Source organism: Anser cygnoides, chromosome 15 (genome assembly GCF_040182565.1).
Source record: "Anser cygnoides isolate HZ-2024a breed goose chromosome 15, Taihu_goose_T2T_genome, whole genome shotgun sequence".
Lineage (NCBI taxonomy): Eukaryota > Metazoa > Chordata > Aves > Anseriformes > Anatidae > Anser > Anser cygnoides.
In genome coordinates, this window is record NC_089887.1 from 8012459 (window position 1) to 8032651 (window position 20193).

Sequence of the window (20193 nt, forward strand, 5' to 3'; positions counted from 1 at the left end):
GCTTCTCGCCGCGGATCGGCGCGATGATTGGCTCGGGCTCCCTTCAATCCGCCGGGCGGGCGGCTCCCCATTGGCTCCCCGCCGCGGAGCTGAGGGTGCCGCGTTTGAATCGCGGGGCGACGGGGGCGGGCGGCCGGCGCTTGCCACGTTGCTGCCGGCGGTGGCGGCTCCGCGCGGCCCGGCCGGAAGGGGGAGAGGCTCGGCGAGGGACGGCGGCGGCGCCCGGCCATGGCCGGAGGCGGCCGCTGAGGGGAGGGGGAGCGGCTGGGCGGCTCGCCCGGGCCCCGCCGGGGGAAGGGAGAAGGGGGCGCGATGCTGGCCGGCAGCCTGGTGGAGGAGTTCGAGATCCGCGAGGATGAGCCCTGGTACGACCAGCAGGACCTGCAGCAAGGTGAGGCGGCGCGGCACGGGGCGCGGGGAGCCGGCGGGGCGGCACCCGGGGGGTGCCCCCGGTGCGGTGACCCCCCGGTGGGGCGATCCCCGGAGGGGATGGGGTGGGCTCGGGCTGAAGCCGCCGGTGAGGGGCTCGGGGAGGCGGCGGTGGCGGTGGCAGCCCCGGCTCGCCTCGCCTCGCCCCGCCGCTGCAGCCCGCGGCTGCCTTTGTTCGCCGGGGCGAGGCGGGGAGGCGGCTGCCGGCGGCTGCACCTGGGCTGGGGCTGGCACCGGCACCGCAGGAGCTGGCACCGGCGCCGTGGGGTGCTGAGGGCAGCCCGCCCTGCCGAGCCCACCCGAGGCGGTGGCACAGCCGGCACGCGGCGGGTGTAACCACGCCAAAAGTCTCCTGCGGCCACGACATGGAAGGAACGCGCGGCTTCCCGAGGAGCCTGCTGGCATTTACTTCTCGGTACCGGCCCTGCGTGTGTTTTAAAAGGCCGGCTGAGAGCGGTGAGGTGCCGTCCTGCGAGCCTGCCGCAGCCCCACGCGGGTTTTAGGGTTTCACGCCGCCACACGCTGCTTCTTGCTGCCCTGTTGTAAAGAAAGGTGCCTGTGGAAGCCCTCCCCGGTTAAGCGGTTTTCGTGCTGGGATCAGGCACCTGACAGCAGGAACTTCTTCTGAGACGGGAATAGGTCCCTAATTGTATGCTTTGGCTTTAAAATAGCTCGCTTCTCAACTATGTTTAGGGATTCTTTGCTCAAAAGAGATGTCTTCATGGCTGTAGGTTATAAACCAATTAATTTGAGTAAGATCCTGAAACCATCCATGGTTTGCTGTCAAAAGGAAGAGAGTTGGAAACGTGAAGACGTGATTTAACTGTGTTTTTACAACATCAGCGTTTAGGGGGATAGAAGACCTACAAAGTGAGCTCCTGATGCAGAGTGACTGACTTCTTGCCTTACTGATGTTTCTTAACTTCAATTTTTTTCTTTGTTTAAACGACCATAAAATCACCACTTGGCTCCCTGCTGTGAGCCAGGAGACAGTACTCCCTTCTAGAGGTCAGTGCGTTTTGAGGGCTGGTTTGTGCTCTCCCAGCAGTTGAACCATCTTTTTCTGAGGATTCTCTCTTACAAGCCCGAACGGAAGTGTCTGCTAGCCTTGCCAAAAGGGAAAGGAGGAAAATAATCTGATGGGCAAGTTGAAACGCAAAGTAGTCGTTCCTTAAGGGAGTGTTTGTAAAATGTTCCATTATACTCTGCTCCTGCAGTCTGAAAGATACTTTTCAACCCTCTAAAACTAAGTGATACCAGTGTATGTAAACAGAGGAGCAAGATTGCTTATCAAGGTCTCTTTGTACTTCTCACAACCCAAACAATCCGTGTGTGTCTGAGAACTGAGGAGCATGTTAGTGAGAAAACACAGGTTCTTAAACACTTAAGAAGCATCCTAAAACAAGCCTGTACTCCTTCTCAGCCTGTCTTTGAAACTGAAAATCAGGGTAGGGTTTCAGACGAACTTTGATGGTCTTTGTATGCACCAAAAGCTTTTGCCTTGACAATGGAGGTGGGCTTCTCTGGCATGCTGCTGTTGAAAACAGAAGGTTCGTGGAATTCTTCTAAGGATGGGAACAGCCATCCCTCCTCCTGCAAGATCCGTGTCTTGCTGCAGTGTGCTGACCTTTGGAAAAGAACTCTTTTATGATTGTTCTTCTTGCTGTTACTTGCTTTAATAAAACAGAGTAATCTGATCATGGAGGAGAGAATATACATCTCAGTAAGAAAAAGAAGGGTTTAATTTTACAGTTAAATAAACTTCAACCAGGCTTAACATATATCTTGCCCTACTAATGCCTTCTGCTTTTGAAAAGTACAACTTATTTTTAGATTGAAAATTATCTGAATCATTTTGTTACGTGGGTTATGAAATGTAGAAGAGAAGGATTTTGGTGCTATCTTCATCTTTTTCTCAATTACCGTAACACTTTCAAAAGAATTTGTGGGGAAGCGCTTGCAAATGAGGGCTTTGTAACACCACTGAAGACCTGTCACTGAAATCCTGTTCAGTTTAGAGATTCCTGATGCAGCTGTTAAGTGGCATGAGTAAGACTGATCAGGTTTATGAAAATCAGGTTCTTAAGATTTGTGCTTATGCAGTTTGCATTATTAAAAACCTCTCTGCTTACATCTTCATGTTGAAAAGGAAAAATGTGTAATTGTCTGTTGCAGGATTTAACTATTAGTTTACGTAAATTTTAAACAGAAAATGCAGTGTGCTTCTAGTATTATACAGTGACTAAGACAAATGTAAACTAACTTCAGTATCAGGAGAACACGTTCTACATCTGACTTAAAATTTGCTCTTAGGGAATATAGGGAATAAAGGTACTTAATGTGGAAAAGCAGATGCAAAGTAAACTCTTAATTTTAGGAGAGGCCAGATTGTTGTTGCCTTTTCTAGGGGTAGCAGTTAGAGCTTCATTGCATGTTACTGAGCTCTTCCACTTGTCTTCTCCCCCTCAAAAACAAATTACCTTAATTACAAAATAGCATGCTTCTCCCCTAGTAACTCATTTGTGCTTCTGCCATGCTAATGAACAGATTGGGCATATAAGTACAGTGACATGAATTCTATTATTCGCATTGTGTTCAAAGTGCTGTGTGGTATGCACTCCTTGATTTAGTAGATGTGGGGGCATTTAAGAATGGAACTATCTACTTCTAAATGTATTTAAACATCAAAACAAACTTTCACTTTGGGAAGGGAAATGGCAGCAAAATTCCATTATGCATGAAGTCTTTAACATAATCCTAAAATCCTCTCTAAAGCTCTTATTCTACTCTATTAAAATAAAAGAATGGACTATTTAGTCTTTGCCTCAAACGATGCCAATATTGTTGACGGGCTTTAAAGATTGTGGGTGTTAGTAAAGATTTGTGTAGTATGAGAACTTGTGAATCAGGACTCTGTTTTATATAGGATGAAAGATGGCTGGATTTGAAAACTCCAGTATTCTACGGTGTGATAGAACAAACAGCTTGGTGTTTGCTTTAGGAGTTTCTCTGTCCACAGATAAACAATATGTGAGCTTTGTTTTAAAATGGGAAAATCTTAAGCAGGATGCCTTAAGGTTTTCTTATCCAAATACTTTAAACCCTGGAAAAAGCTGTAAAATTGGCTGTTTCTTAACAAGTGGTGTAACAATGAAAGAGCTACGTGAGGATAAACTGCTCAGTGTAAACCAGCATGCAGTGGGGCTCCTAGTTCTATCAGGAGCTTGCATGCAATGTGACTTGAAATAATTTTGGTGGAATTTAAGAATGTGACTTTAAGGTAGGAAACAATGCACTGGAGCTGTAAAGAATGTGTAAAGAATACCACAGCTGCTGTTTGTCCAAACTTGGACATCTACAGCTTACAAAGACAAGTGAACAGGAACATTTGGCTGTTAGGTCTGAATTCAGTCCTTGGTTTATGCATCTAGATCAAGTAATCATTTTGGACAGGCTGCCAAACTGAAGGTTAGCACAAAACAATCTTGGAGCAGCATTCTGTCTATTGCAATGACTAGCTGATAAGGTAACTGGGAAAGGGCAGGAAAGAGGTAAGATAACATGTTAAAACAAGGGCATTTTAATCAAATGAAAATGGGATGTGTTTTCTTGCCTTGCTGCAACTGCTGCTGATGCAGTACGTGCTTCTTGTACGTTGATTTAAGACTTCTTGAAGAGAACTTAATTTTTTCTTGAATTTCCTTCTGTTTCCTTTCCTTCCCATTGGTGATGCCAGTCTGATCTATGAGCAAACTAACAAGACTGTCATGCATGCAGGAGACAACATGGTCATGGTCTAGGTGACGGGAAGGAGGTGAAAAATAAGAGGCTTTCAAAATCTGTTAGATTTTGAACATGTAATACCCTGCACAGAGCAATTACTATTTTAACAATAACACTAGATAGATTTCATCACACAACATTAAATTTTAAATTGTGTGTGTCTTTAAAGACAATGTTATAGAATATCTAGCAATACTTAAGCTGTGGAACAAATATCAAGGCTCCCTTGAGAAAGTAACTGGGTGTTCAGATGACTTATTTCTTAATTCGAAACAACTCTAGCCACTGCACCCTGGAGGTGATTGAAGATGACTGAAGTGAAATAGAGATTAAGTGCCTGGGAATAAATGACACTTAAAATGATGTTTTGGAGCACATAAAGCAATTGCTGTCTCCTAGGTTTATGAGCTTGAAAAGCAGCATAGCTACATTTCTTTATTAGTTTTATGTCTTCCCATGTTCTTGTTTCACCATAAAGTATCTGAAATTTTAGTTCACCGCTTTGATCCTGTGTGACCTGAGCTCCTTGCTGAAGGGGTAATGGGGAAGAACAGCAAAGTAAATGAGAGTGCAGGCAGCTCTGGCCCAGGTCTAGCCTGATGGGTTTGCTTTTACCTTTACTTTTCTAAAACGTGATTGTTGTAAACATCGTGAAATGTAGTTGACAGACACCTCAAATAGAGATGCTGGTGCTGTACTGGGCAGGTGGAAGGAAGCGAAGAGAAGATGGCTGGCTGTGTCTGATGTGTGGCTGAAAGACCAAAGGAGGAACTAAGGAAGGTTCATGAAATAGGATTGATTACCTTCTAGGTTTTGTGTCTGACTTAGATTTACATTATAGGTGGTATCTGAATATTCTATGTAAGTATAAGCTAACTTACTTTTTGGGTACTGCAAATGACTTAGGTCAGTTACAACAGTAATAAAAAACACCTTGAGTATTTGATTAAAATGCTTTAAAAATAGATCATACTGTCAGCTCTGTAACGTGTGTACATATGACTTCTTTTTTAGATCTTCACCTTGCTGCTGAGCTTGGGAAGACACTACTGGACCGAAACACTGAATTAGAGGAATCTTTACAGCAAATGTATGCAACAAACCAAGAGCAACTGCAGGAGATAGAGGTAAATATTTAAGGGATCCAAGTGTTAAAGCATGTAGACATGCAACAGAATAGCACATAAGAGATCTGAGTTTCTTGACATCTGATTGACACTTTTAAGACAATCGCTGAGCAACTTTTAAGTACTTCTGATACCTCAAAAACATAGATAGGCTTTGACCATAGTTAGAGCTGTTTGCTTCAGTAATGGAGTCTTTGTGCCACTAAACTTGTTGGATTTGTTTTATATAATGACAAAGGACTGGCATCTTTATATAGGAAAAGTTATTTCAGGAATCTTATTGCAAAATTTTGCTGGTCTTAATTTCATATTATTTTACCTCTTATGTGATAAATAAATTACTGCACTGAAATTTAAGTGCTTTACTAAAGCATGAAGAGATTTGAGTAAAATCTGAGGATATGTACTTCTTAAACTGAGCTGTGGTAAAGGGAACTAAAGTAAAGTTCAATTAAAAAAATCAGCAAGAAGAAACATTTAACTGGTACCTAAATGCAGAATGCAGTGGGTATATTTTTCTGTGGTTATCGGGTGAGGGATCAGTACCATCCTCTGGAAACACTCAGCTTTATGTTACTTGATGGAAAAACCTAACCATTTTTGGCAATGTCTTTTTTTTTTTTTAACAGTGCTTATGTTCTTGCAGACATAGCATTTGTCAATGTAATGATTTTTTAGCTATTAAGAGGGCAATGCATGGTCTCTAATAATTAAATTTATTAAATATTCAGTACTTCTCTAACTGACAATATAATGGAAATGTAGTCCAGCACTTTAGTTTGGCTCTAGTATGAATCACAGGGACCAGGCTGTGACTGGTATATGCTAAATTCTTACAAAATATGAATTAATTCGTGTAAGTAGAACTTACGCTGTTACAGTATGTTTATTTTTGTACAGCTGCAACTTAAGACTTAAACATTTATCATTGTTATGAAGGTGCTATACAAATACTGTTCTACTTGAGGTATTCAAAAGAGGTGCAGATGGGGTGCTTAGAGACATGGTGTAGTGGCAGACTTGGCAGCGCTAGGTTAATGGTGGGACTTGATCTTAGAGGTCTTTTCCAACCTAAATGATTCTAGAATCAGCCATGTTGTTGGAAGCATTTAACACAGTTGCAGCATGTTTTGAAATAACACAGCATAACTTTGCAATCTGTAAGTGTCATATCTAGCATCTATGCTTGCTGTTTCCTTATCTTCCTAATTCTTAAAGTGCTCATCTCTGCAAGTAGAAGGTGGTCTTTCAGCTGTTCTTGGAGCTACTTTGCTCGGGTTTGGACTAGCTTTTTTTAGTGCAAATAAAGTAATGAAATTCTTTCTACCCCCCACCTCTACCCTCCCCAATAAATTCACTTCTTACAGGTAGAAAACTCTAAAACTTCTTCTTACAATGATTAAGAAGTCATTCTCAAATATGGTACTACCTTTTCTGCACTGAAAAGGAAGGGTCAAAGGCTTTTGGGATGCTTAAGATTATAGCTGGTATATTATATACTAACATATTAAGTGCTTTACAGCCTTGGATCATTATATCTGACCTCTGTGCTGACATGTGTGCCACCAACAAATCACTGTAGATGTAATAAATGCTGGAGTGAAAGGGCAACTTTATTGCTGTCTGAATGTTAGTTCTCGGCACTCAGACTTCAGGAATACTGACTCTCCTTTGTCATGTAGTAGAACAGAAGTCTCAGCTGCTGCTTCATGTTAGGTGCTCAGTTGCTGGGGAGGTGGAACAAATGCAAACTTCTAAGGTGTTACCACAGCTATGCTTTGTTTTCATGGCCTAGTTACAGCAGGCCAAGTTAATACGAACTCTGAAGATACTGGAGACACAAGGTGGATAAAACTGGTGCTTTTACATCTTCCATTCAGCTAAACCTTCTGCAAAACCCCACTGTGAGAAGTGGTAACATCTAATTCTGGTACCAAAACCTTGTTTCTGTGCTTGGTCACTCTTGTATTGCTGAACAGAATATGAAGATCTCTAGCTCCTTCTGAGAGTGACCAATAGGGAAAGTTAATCTGAAGTGGGTCACATTGAGATTCTGCTGCTAATCCATGAACTATTTTTGTGTAAATCCTCTGTCACGTGCGTACAGGCTGCAAAAGGATCTAGCCAACTGCTATCGTGTTGATCTTCTAGAAGTCTGTATGTAGCAGTTACTAGTCCTAGATTAATTTATAATCTGTTCTTAAATTGCCTAAAATGTAAACCCATCAATCTCTTAAGGAGGTAAAAGGTTAAGTAGAACATTACATAAGCACATACTGAAAACTTCCAAAGAGAGGTAGTTCTGCCTCGAAGTCCAATGGTTGTTCATACTTACCAGTGAGTAGCATGCAGTAAGAATATATTGCAAGAAGTAAATTCTGTATAACAACAAAGTATTTCAGAATTAAAGGATTTTTTTGTTGTTGTTTTCAAGCCTGTTTAATACAAACTTTTTTTTTCTGAAGGGGCTCAGTCCTACGCTATGTGAGACCATATAAGGCACTTGTATTAAGAGTCCTCGGTTATTGTTAACTTCTTATGCTGAGAATTCCAGGCTTTCTGAAATTATTCTAGACACTTAACAGGCTATTTTGGTAACTGTAAGACTAAAGAGGACTAAAATGAGACCACTTTGTTTGGAGTTTTATTTTAAAAAAAAAAAAAGATTCTTGGTATTACAGTAACTGGAGTTCCCTATGAGAAATTAAAGAGTGAATCCAAAAGTTTGGTTTTACTTCCTGACACACAGTAGTCCACAAACTCTCTTGAGTATGACCACAATCTAAATTGTGTTTTGCTGAAACTAATGCTGCTTCAAAATGGAAAAACTTAGGCCAGTTGAAAAAAATACATAGATAGTGCCACCCAATATTTCAGTTTTAATGCTAAGAAAACTGTTGGGTCAACATCATTACAAAACTTCTGATGGAGCCCACTGCAGCTTTTAGAAAGATTCAGTGGATAGTTAAGGGCTGTGTTGAAATTGGGATTTGTGGCTGTATTAGTGATGACTGCACTACAGACAAACCCAGTAAAGAAGACATGGGTACTGGCTAACAGCTTAGCTGCAGCAAGGATAGATAAAGGAAAAAAAACATAGCACAAACAAACCAAACTCGTCTGGGTAAAAGGCTGGCTGATCAGCCTGTGTTGACCTCAGTGACAAAGGCAAGCTAGCTAGCTGAGCTCTGATGGCACCTTTACAACTGTATGTTTTCCAAAGCAACCACTGGAATCTCTGTATTTCTGAAACTTAGTAGTTTTTTTAATCAGTGTGAATAAAAGTGCAGAATAGTAGCTCTATCAGTGTTTCAAGTGCAGACTAGTAACAGCAGTATTGTCTTGCAGTATCTCACAAAGCAAGTGGAGCTCTTACGTCAAATGAACGATCAACACGCAAAAGTCTATGAGCAGCTGGATGTGACAGCAAGAGAACTAGAGGACACTAATCAAAAACTAGTTGCGGAGAGCAGAGCTTCACAACAAAAGATACTAAGGTAACAAACTTAGGCTGGATCCTCTTTTCTCCCCTCTGCTCCCAACTGTTAATATGGAAAAGAGCAGGCCAAGCATGTTTGTGCAGTTACTGAATGGCTGTTTCTTTCTTGTGTTGTTCTACAACACTCTTAAATTGATAACTTTATTTAAAAGTGTTTTGTGGCCAAAGAGCAGAAATTGCAATATGAGGGGATGAGAGCTTTATCTCGTGTCCTTGACTGAACAGTCAAATGTTTTAACAGCAGTCCTTCACTTTTAGCTTGACAGAGACTATTGAAAATCTGCAAATGCACATAGATGACCTTCAAAGACAAGTAGAAGAACTGAAAAAGTCTGGACGAGGCCGGATGAGCCATGAGAGATCTGACCAGCCAAGATCAATGCATAGTTTCTCGTGTTTGAAGGAGCTGTATGACCTTCGCCAGTAAGACTCTTGCCTTGCATAGCAAACAAAATACTGAAATTATTTTAAGCAAAGTTTCAAAAACTAGAAACAAGCACAGATGTCAAGGAAGCTAGCAGAAAAGCATCTTATGTTCACAGCTAGCAAAATATCTCTGCAGTCCTGCATTATGTGGTGTTGCCACTGCTTGTGGCATGCTTCTGGTTGCAGACTGTAATAGCCTTTGTGGAAGAGGAACTGTACGTTCTACTCTCTTATCTTGAAAGGTTCTGCCCCAAAGTTTCTAAGCATATCAAATCGTAGCCCAGAACATCTTACAAAGATTTGAACCTCCTTCTTTTCAGTCAGATAAAGCGCAAACAGATAATTACTAGATAAACATCCTAAACAATCTTTTCTGTAACTTACCCTTTTCTTGGACATCTGTGGGCATCTTGTCTTCAAGGAAGGTGGAATTACTGCAGTAGCTTTGCTGAATTTAAGCTGGTTAAAATGGTGCTTAAACTGGTAAAATGGTGCCTGGAGCTCTGGGCTGCTTCTTAATTTTGAGCAGTTCTACCCAGCTGAACTGCTTTTGTATGCCTATCAAAAGTCACCTGGGGTAAAAACTCAGTCTAGCTTCAGTCCTAGAAGGTAACATCAGAAGTGAAGCACCTTTACAGACAGGGAGAACAGGATTTTTTGTCTGCTCTTCCAGTACTACATGGAAGTAGGACTGCAGAATAAACAATCTCTGCATCCAAAATTGTTATTTCTTGACATTTCAAAAGATAAGTATGTGGCTTCTTTCAAACTGCCAAAGGCTTGTGGCTACAGAATTGCCTTGTCTTTTTTGAAGCTTGTTTCCACACTCAACCGTGATGCAAGTTGTAAGAGTGGAAAGCTGTGGGAAAAAGATTTGAAGGGTCAGAAGGTATTACATGATACATGAGTATTTTTTTTAAACTTAAATTCTAGACCTAGTTATTCAGTAAGCTGATCTGTAACTTGAAACTGTTAAAAAGCTGCCATTCTGCTAGAGGGGGAAGGCTTGATGGCACATGAAGTATTTACAAACTCCCTTCGTGATTATTAAACGGACTGATAGGTTAGCAAAATGACTGCTATGTATACTTTGAGATATGTTAGCATTCAGTTTAAGTCTGTCATGAGTTACCTAGGACAGGAAAACTTTAGGTGTGGTCAGCTGTATTTCCTACACTTCATACTACTTTTGTGTTTGTTTCTGCAGGTATTTTGTTTATGATCATGTGTTTGCAGAAAAGATAACTTCAATGGATACTCAGCTAAGTCCTCTAGAAGAAGAAAATGAGAACTTAAAAAAGGCAGTTACAGTTCTGCAAGCCCAACTTAACCTAGAAAAAGAGAAGAGGATAACCATGGAAGAGGAATATAGTCTTGTAGTAAAAGAAAACTGTGACCTTGAACAGAGGCTTGTTGATATAGACTTGTATCGGGCTCGTGCAGAGGAGTTGGAAGTGGAAGTAGCTGAAATGCGCCAAATACTTCAGTCTGAAAACACATTCCATAATGCAGAGAAATTGGTGCCAGAATCATTTTTCATTTCATTCAAGGAATCCTTAGAAAGGGAGCTTGGTCAGAGCCCAGCAGATGATGGACTTCTGACTGTATGTGAGCTTGACAAGAAGGCATTGAAGCGGAGCAGTAGTGAAACTTTCCTAAGTAGCGCTGCAGGGGGAGACATTCTAAGGGGCCACGAAGAAACGTGTATTAGGAGAGCTGAAGCTGTGAAGCAGCGAGGAATCTCTGTGCTTAATGAAGTTGATGCTCAGTATAATGCCCTGAAAGTGAAGTATGAGGAACTTTTAAAGAAGTGTCAAATCGATGAAGATTCTTTGAAACACAAGGCTGTACAAACACTGAAGCAGTATTCCAAAGACCTTAATGTGGGAAATACCCAGTATGATCTTTCAGCTAGCAATCAAGAATTCACAAATGTGGAGCTAAGTGACTCTCCTGCAAATGCTCCTCCTGAATATAAAGCACTCTTCAAGGAGATCTTTAGCTGTATCAAAAAAACAAAGGAAGAAATAGATGAACACAGATCTAAGTACAAGTCCCTCTCTTCTCAACCCTAACACTGGACTTTCTGATGACCCATTTTCTGTTGACTAATCTGTTATTCAAAGAGGGGAAAACCTTTATACAAATGTCAAAAGACCCCTTATACTGTTTCTTTTAGCACTCAAAATGAATGTTTTCAATTGGTTTGTAGACATGTAGTTAACAAGCTGGTTAGACTAGCAGTCTCCTTGTACCTATGTAGCAATAGATTTAATGTTGTTTAGCACTGTCACACAAACCAGTGGTTGGAAAGCAAACAAACATCATAGCTTAATACTACACTACTTCATACTACACAATGTCTGTCCAGAGTAGTAATTGACACTAGTTTCCCTAGTCCACTTCATATTAACAGAGCTAAGAAATCTGTTCAGTACTTCTCACAAGGAACCAGGCTATAAAGCTTTTCTTTGGCTTGCAGGTGATGACCTAGCCCTGTAACTAAGTAAAACGATGTAGAAAATGAACAGAAACAAAGCCCCTGACCAGTATCATGGGCAGCCTCTCCTTGAGTCTTGAGAATGAAGTGAACAGTCTAGCTGAACTTGCTTTGGCAGGGAGGTGGAGAGCGGGCACAGCAGCTTGCACTGTGCTTGGCTTAAGTTAATACCACGTTTTCACATGCACTAAGCTCTCCCACAGGTTGGTATAAATGTCTTACTAAGAAAGGATTTGACAAAGTTTGTGTGGCTTCTAGGTATGGTTTCTTATATAGGGAACTTTGTCTTAAGGCAAGATACTGTGAATTGATTATGTGTTATTTGGGACCTACTGTTCTTTTTTGGTGGAATGCCTGCAAAGTACATACATTTGTGTATTTGGTAAGATAGAAAGTTGCAATTTAGCTATTTAACTTTAGCAGTAGCATTGATATAGTGGAATAGCTTTTAAGCCTACATACCACAAGCTCCCAGTGCTTGAAGGAGACAGGTCAGGTAAAACCTTATATGGGTTTGTCTGTTGCTTCCATTGTCAACTTCTGTGGACCTATTCCATGCTGCCTATGGGGTGGATGCAACACTGCCAGAACATATCCTTCTGAAAACAGGGGCCCATGTTCTTGTTCTTCCTCTCCTTCTCCATTCCCTAATAATAAGTTCAAAGGTTTTCAAACTCTGGAAAACAAAACATGAAGATGTTCTTTAAAACTGCTTTGAAGTGTGAAGAATGGGGAAAAAAAAAGCTAAGCAATTAAGGAGAAAGAGGGCACCAGGAGAGGCGACATCCTTCTTATAAAGTGTCTCTAAGTTAATTTGTTCAACTGTTCTTGGGAACCACCTACTTATTGCCTTGTCTGAGTTGCTGCAATACACCAAACAGTTGAAAGCGTGTTGACAATTTCTCAGCTCTAGTTCAGCTGCTATTACAGTTCTGTCTGCCTTATGTACCCTGTTAAGCTTGTGTATAGCTGTCCTTCAGTTGCAGTATTAAGACTTCATATTGTGGGAATTTCTCAAAAACATGTTGCATTCTTTAAAATTATTTAAAAATGGGAATCTGAATGTTGTGAATATTTTTCTAAGCAAATAAATAAGCCAGTCAAGCTACATGTGTAACTAGTAATTCTACCTATCTGTGCCAATCAGGAAACTCTGCAGATGGTACCTGCACTATCTAGTCTTGCAATCTTTCCATGATAGCTCAGATAGAGTTCCCATTACATTTGCACTAAAAAAAAAAAAAGCACTAAAAGGAAAAGGATAGGTGTGCCTGGGATAGAAAGCCAGAGGCAACTAAGTGGTTTCTATTTGTTTTGTTGTGATTTTTTTTTTTCCAAAAAGTGTGTGAGGGGGGGAAGGCAGGAAAGCTGCTCTTCTGCCATTAGGTTAACTATATTGTTACTGTTTCCCTAATAGTTGGGTCCTCATCATCTAGAGACCTGCTGCTGGAAAGGAGTAAGAGAAAGCTGTAATGTTGTTAGTCACAAGCCATTTACTGCTGACACTGCTCACCTCTTCAGGGGAAGGGGATCCACACCTGAGACACCAGCAGTTATGTAATAGCAACTTGGAATGTCTGGTTAAATAGGTGATCTTTAGTAGTTTAATGCTGTTTGCTAACAGAGCACATTCTATATACTTTTGCACCCTTTGAAAATATTCCAAGTGTTCTTAAATTTCCGGAGAACTATTTAATTCTTCTGTAGTGTAACTTGCCCTTGCCCACCTGTGCCACTGCTGAAGTATATCACAGTACAGCCAGAGCTTAACACATTTATTCTGTAATAAACTCCAAGGCTGTGGTCTTTTGTAACTTCACTCATACTGTGGCTTCCCCAGGGAGAGGCTTTATATAAACAACTGTAGGTTACTGCTACAGCAACAAGGTCATACTAGGTAAGTGTCAAGACATGGATGCACAGAGGACAAAGGCTGCAAAAGCTGGCTGAACTTAAGTGCTGCCCAGTTACATTTAAGTAGCTAATAAACTACACTAGCATATGAACTCAGGTAGAGTTTTAGCAGTTTAAAAGTGTTTTCCACAGAAGTGTGAAATGCTGTAAGTATGCCAAATGTTACGCTTGGGCCAATCTTCTCTGGCTTAACTACGTTAATCGGTTTATTTTTGTCAACAACTGAGTCTTTTCTGAGCATAAGTAGATGAAGCTAATAGAATCTACTTGAGCTTCTCATGTGATGGAAATTATAGCAAACAAAAACCAGTAAAAAAGTAACCCTGCTCTAAAACTCCTCCAGTAGGGCATTCCTTATCTTACTGCAGTTAGGCTTAAATGATAAACCTAGAACAGAAAAAAATCTCGGTTACTATACCTTGTGCAACAGGCTTTCATCTTGACAGCCACCTCTAAGCACCCCCTAAAGAACATGATGCAAGCAGAATAATGTAAAGCAAGTTAAGAGGTAGTTTACTATCTACTTGTAAGGTCTACTAAAAACATTCCTGACCTTTCTTTCCTCTGAAAGCCTTTGGTCTCTAAAAGGAGCAAGGATAGTTTCCATTTCTTCCTGGACAAACAAGGCAGGGTACAGCAATATGCCACAGCTGACCTTCAAGATAAAATTTTATTTTTTAAAAAATTACACAAAATAGAGGTTTTACATTGTTGCCAAGTGGGATAACTACAGCTGGATGCCTTCTGTGTGGTGCACTTACCTTGCTGTGTTTGCACATAATGCAAAAAATCCCTCCAACAAAACCCACATCAATGCACAAAATCCAGTAGTTGTTCCACATCTGTTTCAAGTGTAAGTTCTTTTGCCAGTTCATTTCACATACAACAGGTGAGAACAATTGCTATGTAGTACAGAGTTTAGAGACAATGATTTTGTCACCCACCCCCCGGCCCTGACCTTTCCACGAACATCACTATCTCCTCTCCTCTTTACAAAGAGAGCTGCAAGGGCTATTATTATAATGCTCAGACTAATGTATGAGCATCTAGGTATTTAACAAAAAATGGGATGTTTGTAAACAATTTTATTGGCATTACTTACAAAATAAAATATTAGACCATGATTTTTCTATCATGTCTGTGTCAGTATATGGTTTTATTTTATTATAATGAAACAGAAGGAGAAGCAAAATACATTAGAAATGCCAGATTAATCAAACTGCAGACAGGGTCCCATGTTGTCTTCCTAATTGCTCTCTGCGCCTAGGTGGCCATGCAAACGTATGTGTGAGTATGTTGTGATGTCAGTGACTGTCTTTCTCCAATGCCCACGTGCCCCAAAGTAGGTCAGATCCTGCCCCACACTCCCAAGGCCATGGCATTACTGTCTGTGCCGCCCACCGCAGGTTTCCTCTTTCATCCTGGAGAACATCTGAAGTAACGGAACTGCTGACACCGCTGTCAGGACTGCACAGTCCCTTTAAGATACCACATCCCACCGTAGCTCACACAGCAGTCCTGGGGGGGGGAAAAGGGAAAGTCCGTCAGCACCCACAGCACTGAGCTATGCTTCTCAGGGACTACGCACAGTAAGTTGTGCCCTGCCTGTTTTGGGAACCATTACTGGCTTTGTGACAGTAAATGTTATCAGTAAGTCCCTCCAGAGCACAAATGAGAGCATAAATGAAGAGCTGCAGGTTGTCTCTACCCTGAGGATCACATAACTTAAATTAAGATGACAGACACGGGGGGAAGGCTGAGAGGACACAAGCAGGATAAACAATGTGATGGCAGCAAGAAGCCATGCTTTTTGGGGGGAGGAAATGGAGGGAATTGTGCAGAAGCCAGCTTAGGAAAGGCTGAGGAGAGAGGTGAGGACAAGAGGAACTGAGGGGTAGACACAGGCTCAGGTGAACACAGAAACAGAGAGAAGGGCTGAAGCACACAGCACCAAAGCTGAAGCCTTACAAGAAGCCATATTCTATGATAATCAAGTGTCAAACCTCAGAACTGTACTTTGGTATTCTGACCACGTCTGCTATGCTTACAGCTGGTAAGCACCACAGCAAAGGAGCTCAGTAAGTGGGTTTTCTTGTGGTTCAGTTTCTCATTTCTATTAAATGAACACCAGGTCTCTTGAGTTCTAAGCTAATAGCTTCTCTTTCTTTTGCTCCTACCCTGCCATTTAGGTAATTCAACACAACTTAAGAACTGCTACAGAATTGATACTGTGGAACTTAAATGGAAAAAAAAAAAGTTCTTAATTCTTGGGATTTAAAGCCAAACACTCTACAAATAAGAAATCAAGTGCAGAGGCTAGAAAGAGGGTTTGCCGTCTTGATCTGCAGATGCAAAAATACAAACCCTGTCTGTCTCTTCTGCTGGGTATTAGAAAAAAAAAAAGGAAAAAGGAGCACATGCAGCTGGGGAAATAGTCAACAAAACCAATTTCATTCAAAGTGGAATCCAATCTCTCATGGTTTAAAGAAGCCAGAAAAGTTTCCTGTTTCATTAAATCATCCTTTCAACATTTATTTCAGAAACAAAGAATTTCAAATGCTTCTGTGACAAATGTACTAAAAACAAAGAGTCTGACACTGCACAAGGCTGGCTGCACGATGACTTTTATATAAACTTTTATATAAACTTTATATAAACTTTTATATATACTTTTATATAAACAGTACCCAGTTTGTTAAGGGAAAGCATTTTTTTCCCAAAATAGATTATTTGTTAAGTAGCAACATCATTGTGAAAACTAATGCCAGTACATTGTCTAGATGTTTTGGGAGAGCTGATATTGGAGCTCATCTGGTTGCTTGACAAACCTTCCAGCAGAGGTGAGCCACACGAAATACCGTCTTGATTACCAGGCAGAAATGTCTGAGCTTATTTTCATACTAAGACCAGGTTCTTTCAAGCAAGACCAGTTTGCTTACTGTCACAGCAACAGATCTGTAATTTTTCGTATATGCTATTACTCTGCTTACAGATCCCAACACACTTAAGCACTTGACTTATTGAAGCGGGTGATGGTGAGGAAAGGCCCAGCAACAGTGATTAAAGCGTTACACTAGTTGGTAGCGTTCTGCTTAGCCATCCTGCATCGCTTCTAAGGTTTGTCAATCATGGCCCGTGCGGTCTATATACCTTAAGCTTCTTTAGAAAGTAAATGGCTCATCTTCAAAGACAGAGATGAAAGGTTTCAAATAAACATTCACTATGAAATGTGTTAACTAGTACTTTGTATGCTTGTTTTGGCTAGGGTTTTGCTCTCTACATTGCTCTAAGTCCTACTATAGAATAAAATGCATTTCCTTCTGAATAGATGGCACTTGTGTTCTTTAGCATTAACCAACAGCAGGCAGCTGGTACGCTTAGAACATTGTGCTGAACACTCCCACCACCTTAATGTTTAACTCCACATTATTTAGTGTTTAGGTGCACTTCTTTTAAAAAATAACTCTGATGTACGACATTTACTGAGCTCTACTCCCTGGTGATCCTAGATCAGAAATAGGGATTTGCTGCAATAATGCCAAATAACATGGAAATCACAATCACTACTCTTCAAAGGGAAAGAAGGTAGAATGACACAAGTGCTAGTTTTAAGAAAACAGGCTGAAAACCAGGCTCTGTCCACATTCCAACAGCAATTGTTCTAGCATCACGTTCACTTGTCAGCTCAAGGTAAAATATCCCTTGGTCAAACCAAAGCATTAAAAATTCATGCATTAATTGGATCAAAACCACAACTGAACAGAAACTTACCTTTAACACTCTATCCAACTCCTGCTTGTTTACATCTTCTCCGCATTCTTGACTCAGCTGATTCTGAATGACATTTCTGCGCACTCGATAATTTCTCGAAAAGATTTCAAGCAAGACTTGGCGATGCTTTAGAAGAAAAATTATCATTAATATAAAAGGAACAAACATTTTTAGCTTTCTATACAACAAAACTGCATGTGCACTAGTCTGTACGAAGCTTTCACTGAACTGCATTAGAGGATTCTTGCTTCATAATCTTGAAACTTTATCCCCTCCCATTTATATCTGCTGTCTATTAGGTCTGCTCCTATTTTCTTAGGGCACTACAGGGATCTCTCCAGACCCCATCTCTGCCCTGTCTGTCACAGGATCTGCACCTATCGTGGAACCTGGGGCACCTCCAAGGGCACGAAACATGTTGAAAAAGGAGCTTTGACTTACTCCTCTCAAATGCTTCTCACGTAACTCGTAGTCAGCTCCAGCCAGAAGGCTGGATACTGCTTTTTCTCTACAACAATGCATAAGCCTTCCCTATAAACACTGATTTAGGTCACGGACACAGCAATTATATTGCCCATCTATACTTTGTTAGCTTGCCTTTCCTTCCACTTCATTTACTCTGATATCAATTAAAACTCAAGAGAGGCTCACATATGCTCTAATCATTTCCTATTCTAAATATAAACAGATGCACCAGGTATCAGCATCCTATAATCACTGGTTAATGTATTACCATCAGCAAAAAAAAAAGAAGAAAATTGGACTGAATCCCAGTGTAAGGCCGGCATTCTAGTATTCTTCTCTTCACAGGTTCAGCATTATGTGCATTCCACTGAGTTAAGTTAGTTACTAACTTATATTACCATTACCAACATATAATGTTGCTGTCCACACCACTTGGTCTTGATACAATGATGATCAACCTGTGATCTGAGAGCTTCCTCTCAGCTGGAGAGTTTTGAGTGGTACTGAAAACTGGAGACTTCCTTAGGGAAAGGGTAAAAAAACAACCTGCTCTACCACTTGAGGAAACACAAATTCAACCACTGCCAAACGCTTGCTAACCGTGTATTTGGAAGTGTCACTTTCTTTTTTTGCCTTTACCTGATCATAAGTGTCACCGGCTTCCCAAAGTGCATAAACCTTTAGTTCATCTGGTGAAGCAGCAGTCTGTGGAGGAAACTGAGAACAAGAGGCTGTTAAAAATAACTACCTATTTAATGAGTTCTGCCTAATGATTCTACGATACAGTATCCCTTGACATCTATCAGCGAATCAAAAATGTTGTGGCCACGTAATGAGAACTGCTGAAACAACAAAAGCTCCTCTCCCACCCCACACTCAAAGGAGTAACCTCCCTCTGGCAGCCCCTGTGCCTGCACAAGCATGGCGCATCCTGCAGCCATGGAACATGAGCCACGTGTAACCCATCCTGCAGCACACAGACCCCAGACGAGGGGGTAATTATGGCCTAGAGAATGGGACAAGCACTCCGGTGTGCATCCTGATGTGTGCCTTGGTACGTCCAAGCGATGTCTGACTGATGATGCTTCTAGTCACACTGGGGTGATCCTCAGCAGCATGACAGGCACACCACCAACCATTTCAGAGCTTTAAAATGGGGCTGCTGGGCACTCTAGGACTCCATGAATAGGGGACATGGGCACAGTTTCCTGTTGGAGAGAGGACAACCACCAAGAGCCAGAAGACCAATGCCAGGGCTTGCACCTCAGCCAGTATTTCACTACAAGATGTATAGGATTTTCTTGTCAGCAGCATTGTTTCCAGAACACCCAAAGCATTATTCAACTGAGCATCAAGTGCACTACAGGGTCTTTCTGGAGATTTTTAAGTCTACAGTGGCAAGTTTTAGACATTCAGACTCTAACCTGGATGTATCTGCTTCACTGCTCCCAGGCTGGCGTGACTGACAAGCACTGTGCTTCTGCTGCATTTGTGATCTCTGCTCTGAGACAGACTACAGGACTCCTGAAGACTGAACACTGATGGAGAGTGAACCAGACACCTGCTCATTTCAGGCTCCAAAAATTAAGTGTTATTTTTTTCCCCCCATGTGCCAAGCTAAGGAAACACCGTTTGTTTTTTCTGAAGCAGAGGCCTCATGCCCCTGCACACAGGAGGGAATGCAACTGCCTCTCCTCCATGTTCCAAACTCCTAAAAAAAAAAACAGAATACCGTCCCTTTGCCTTATCATCTCCCCTTGGAACAGTGACTAACAAGCAATGCTGGAATATGCCTTCACTCCTGACATGTCTCTTCCTGTCTGTCACTAACAATTTATTCCTTGCTAACCACCCAGATGACCTAAATCAATCATCTCTGAAAAGCTAACAAGCCCGTCCTGATTGTTCCAGTATTCCACAATCCTGGCTGCTGGTACAAAACACACCTTTCTTCCCAGCCTCTCCCACACCACGCCAAGAGACTTGTGCATCGCAGAGTGAAAGATCAGCCTCTCCTTTCACACAATGCCTCTGATCTTATTGCAGAGAAGCATTTTGTCCAGCAGGATTAGCAGCTTTAGCTCCCATATTGGCCCAAACAGCTGGAATATAACAAGGTTTTGTACTTGGTTCAGAGGCAGGATTCGGGTTTATTAGGCTCGTAACACCTGACATACTTCTCATATGGACACTCCATGTACTGAGGAGTACAACCTCTTGTATGCTTTCAGCACAGATAAAATCAAACCCTTTAACCTCTCTCCTGACAGCTGCAGCAG

The 20193-nt window shown here is 41.5% G+C and overlaps 2 protein-coding genes across 3 annotated transcripts in view; one reads left to right on the top strand and one right to left on the bottom strand.

Moving 5' to 3' along the window:
- Positions 1-149: 149 nt before the first annotated feature.
- Positions 150-12872, top strand: CDR2 (cerebellar degeneration related protein 2). The gene is made up of 5 exons (XM_048067485.2): positions 150-391; positions 5227-5339; positions 8688-8836; positions 9097-9261; positions 10472-12872. Exons 1-5 carry the CDS (start codon positions 313-315, stop codon positions 11337-11339), a joined length of 1374 nt encoding a protein of 457 aa, XP_047923442.1. The 5' UTR covers positions 150-312; the 3' UTR covers positions 11340-12872.
- A 1457-nt stretch (positions 12873-14329) lies between these two features.
- POLR3E (RNA polymerase III subunit E) overlaps positions 14330-20193 on the bottom strand; it is a 30085-nt gene continuing 24221 nt past the window's right edge. Inside the window, exons 19-21 of one of the 2 annotated variants that reach the window (XR_010825071.1) lie at positions 18554-18645; positions 17450-17575; positions 14330-15196 (exon numbers count right to left, since the gene is read on the bottom strand). Coding sequence is in view for 1 of the 2 variants with exons in the window: in XM_048067444.2 (XP_047923401.1) it covers positions 15140-15196; positions 17450-17575; positions 18554-18631 (261 nt within the window). In the remaining variant the exon portion in view is untranslated. The remainder of the gene's footprint in view (positions 15197-17449; positions 17576-18553; positions 18646-20193) is intronic. The other variant, XM_048067444.2, reaches the window with a different exon arrangement.

Excerpts from the sequence above, each read along its gene's own strand:
- CDR2 (XM_048067485.2), top strand. The coding sequence starts at position 313 with ATGCTGGCCGGCAGCCTGGTGGAGGAGTTCGAGATCCGCGAGGATGAG. Across the intron at positions 392-5,226 it reads CCAGCAGGACCTGCAGCAAG|ATCTTCACCTTGCTGCTGAG; the intron begins GTGAGGCGGCGC and ends CTTCTTTTTTAG. Across the intron at positions 8,837-9,096 it reads TCACAACAAAAGATACTAAG|CTTGACAGAGACTATTGAAA; the intron begins GTAACAAACTTA and ends CTTCACTTTTAG.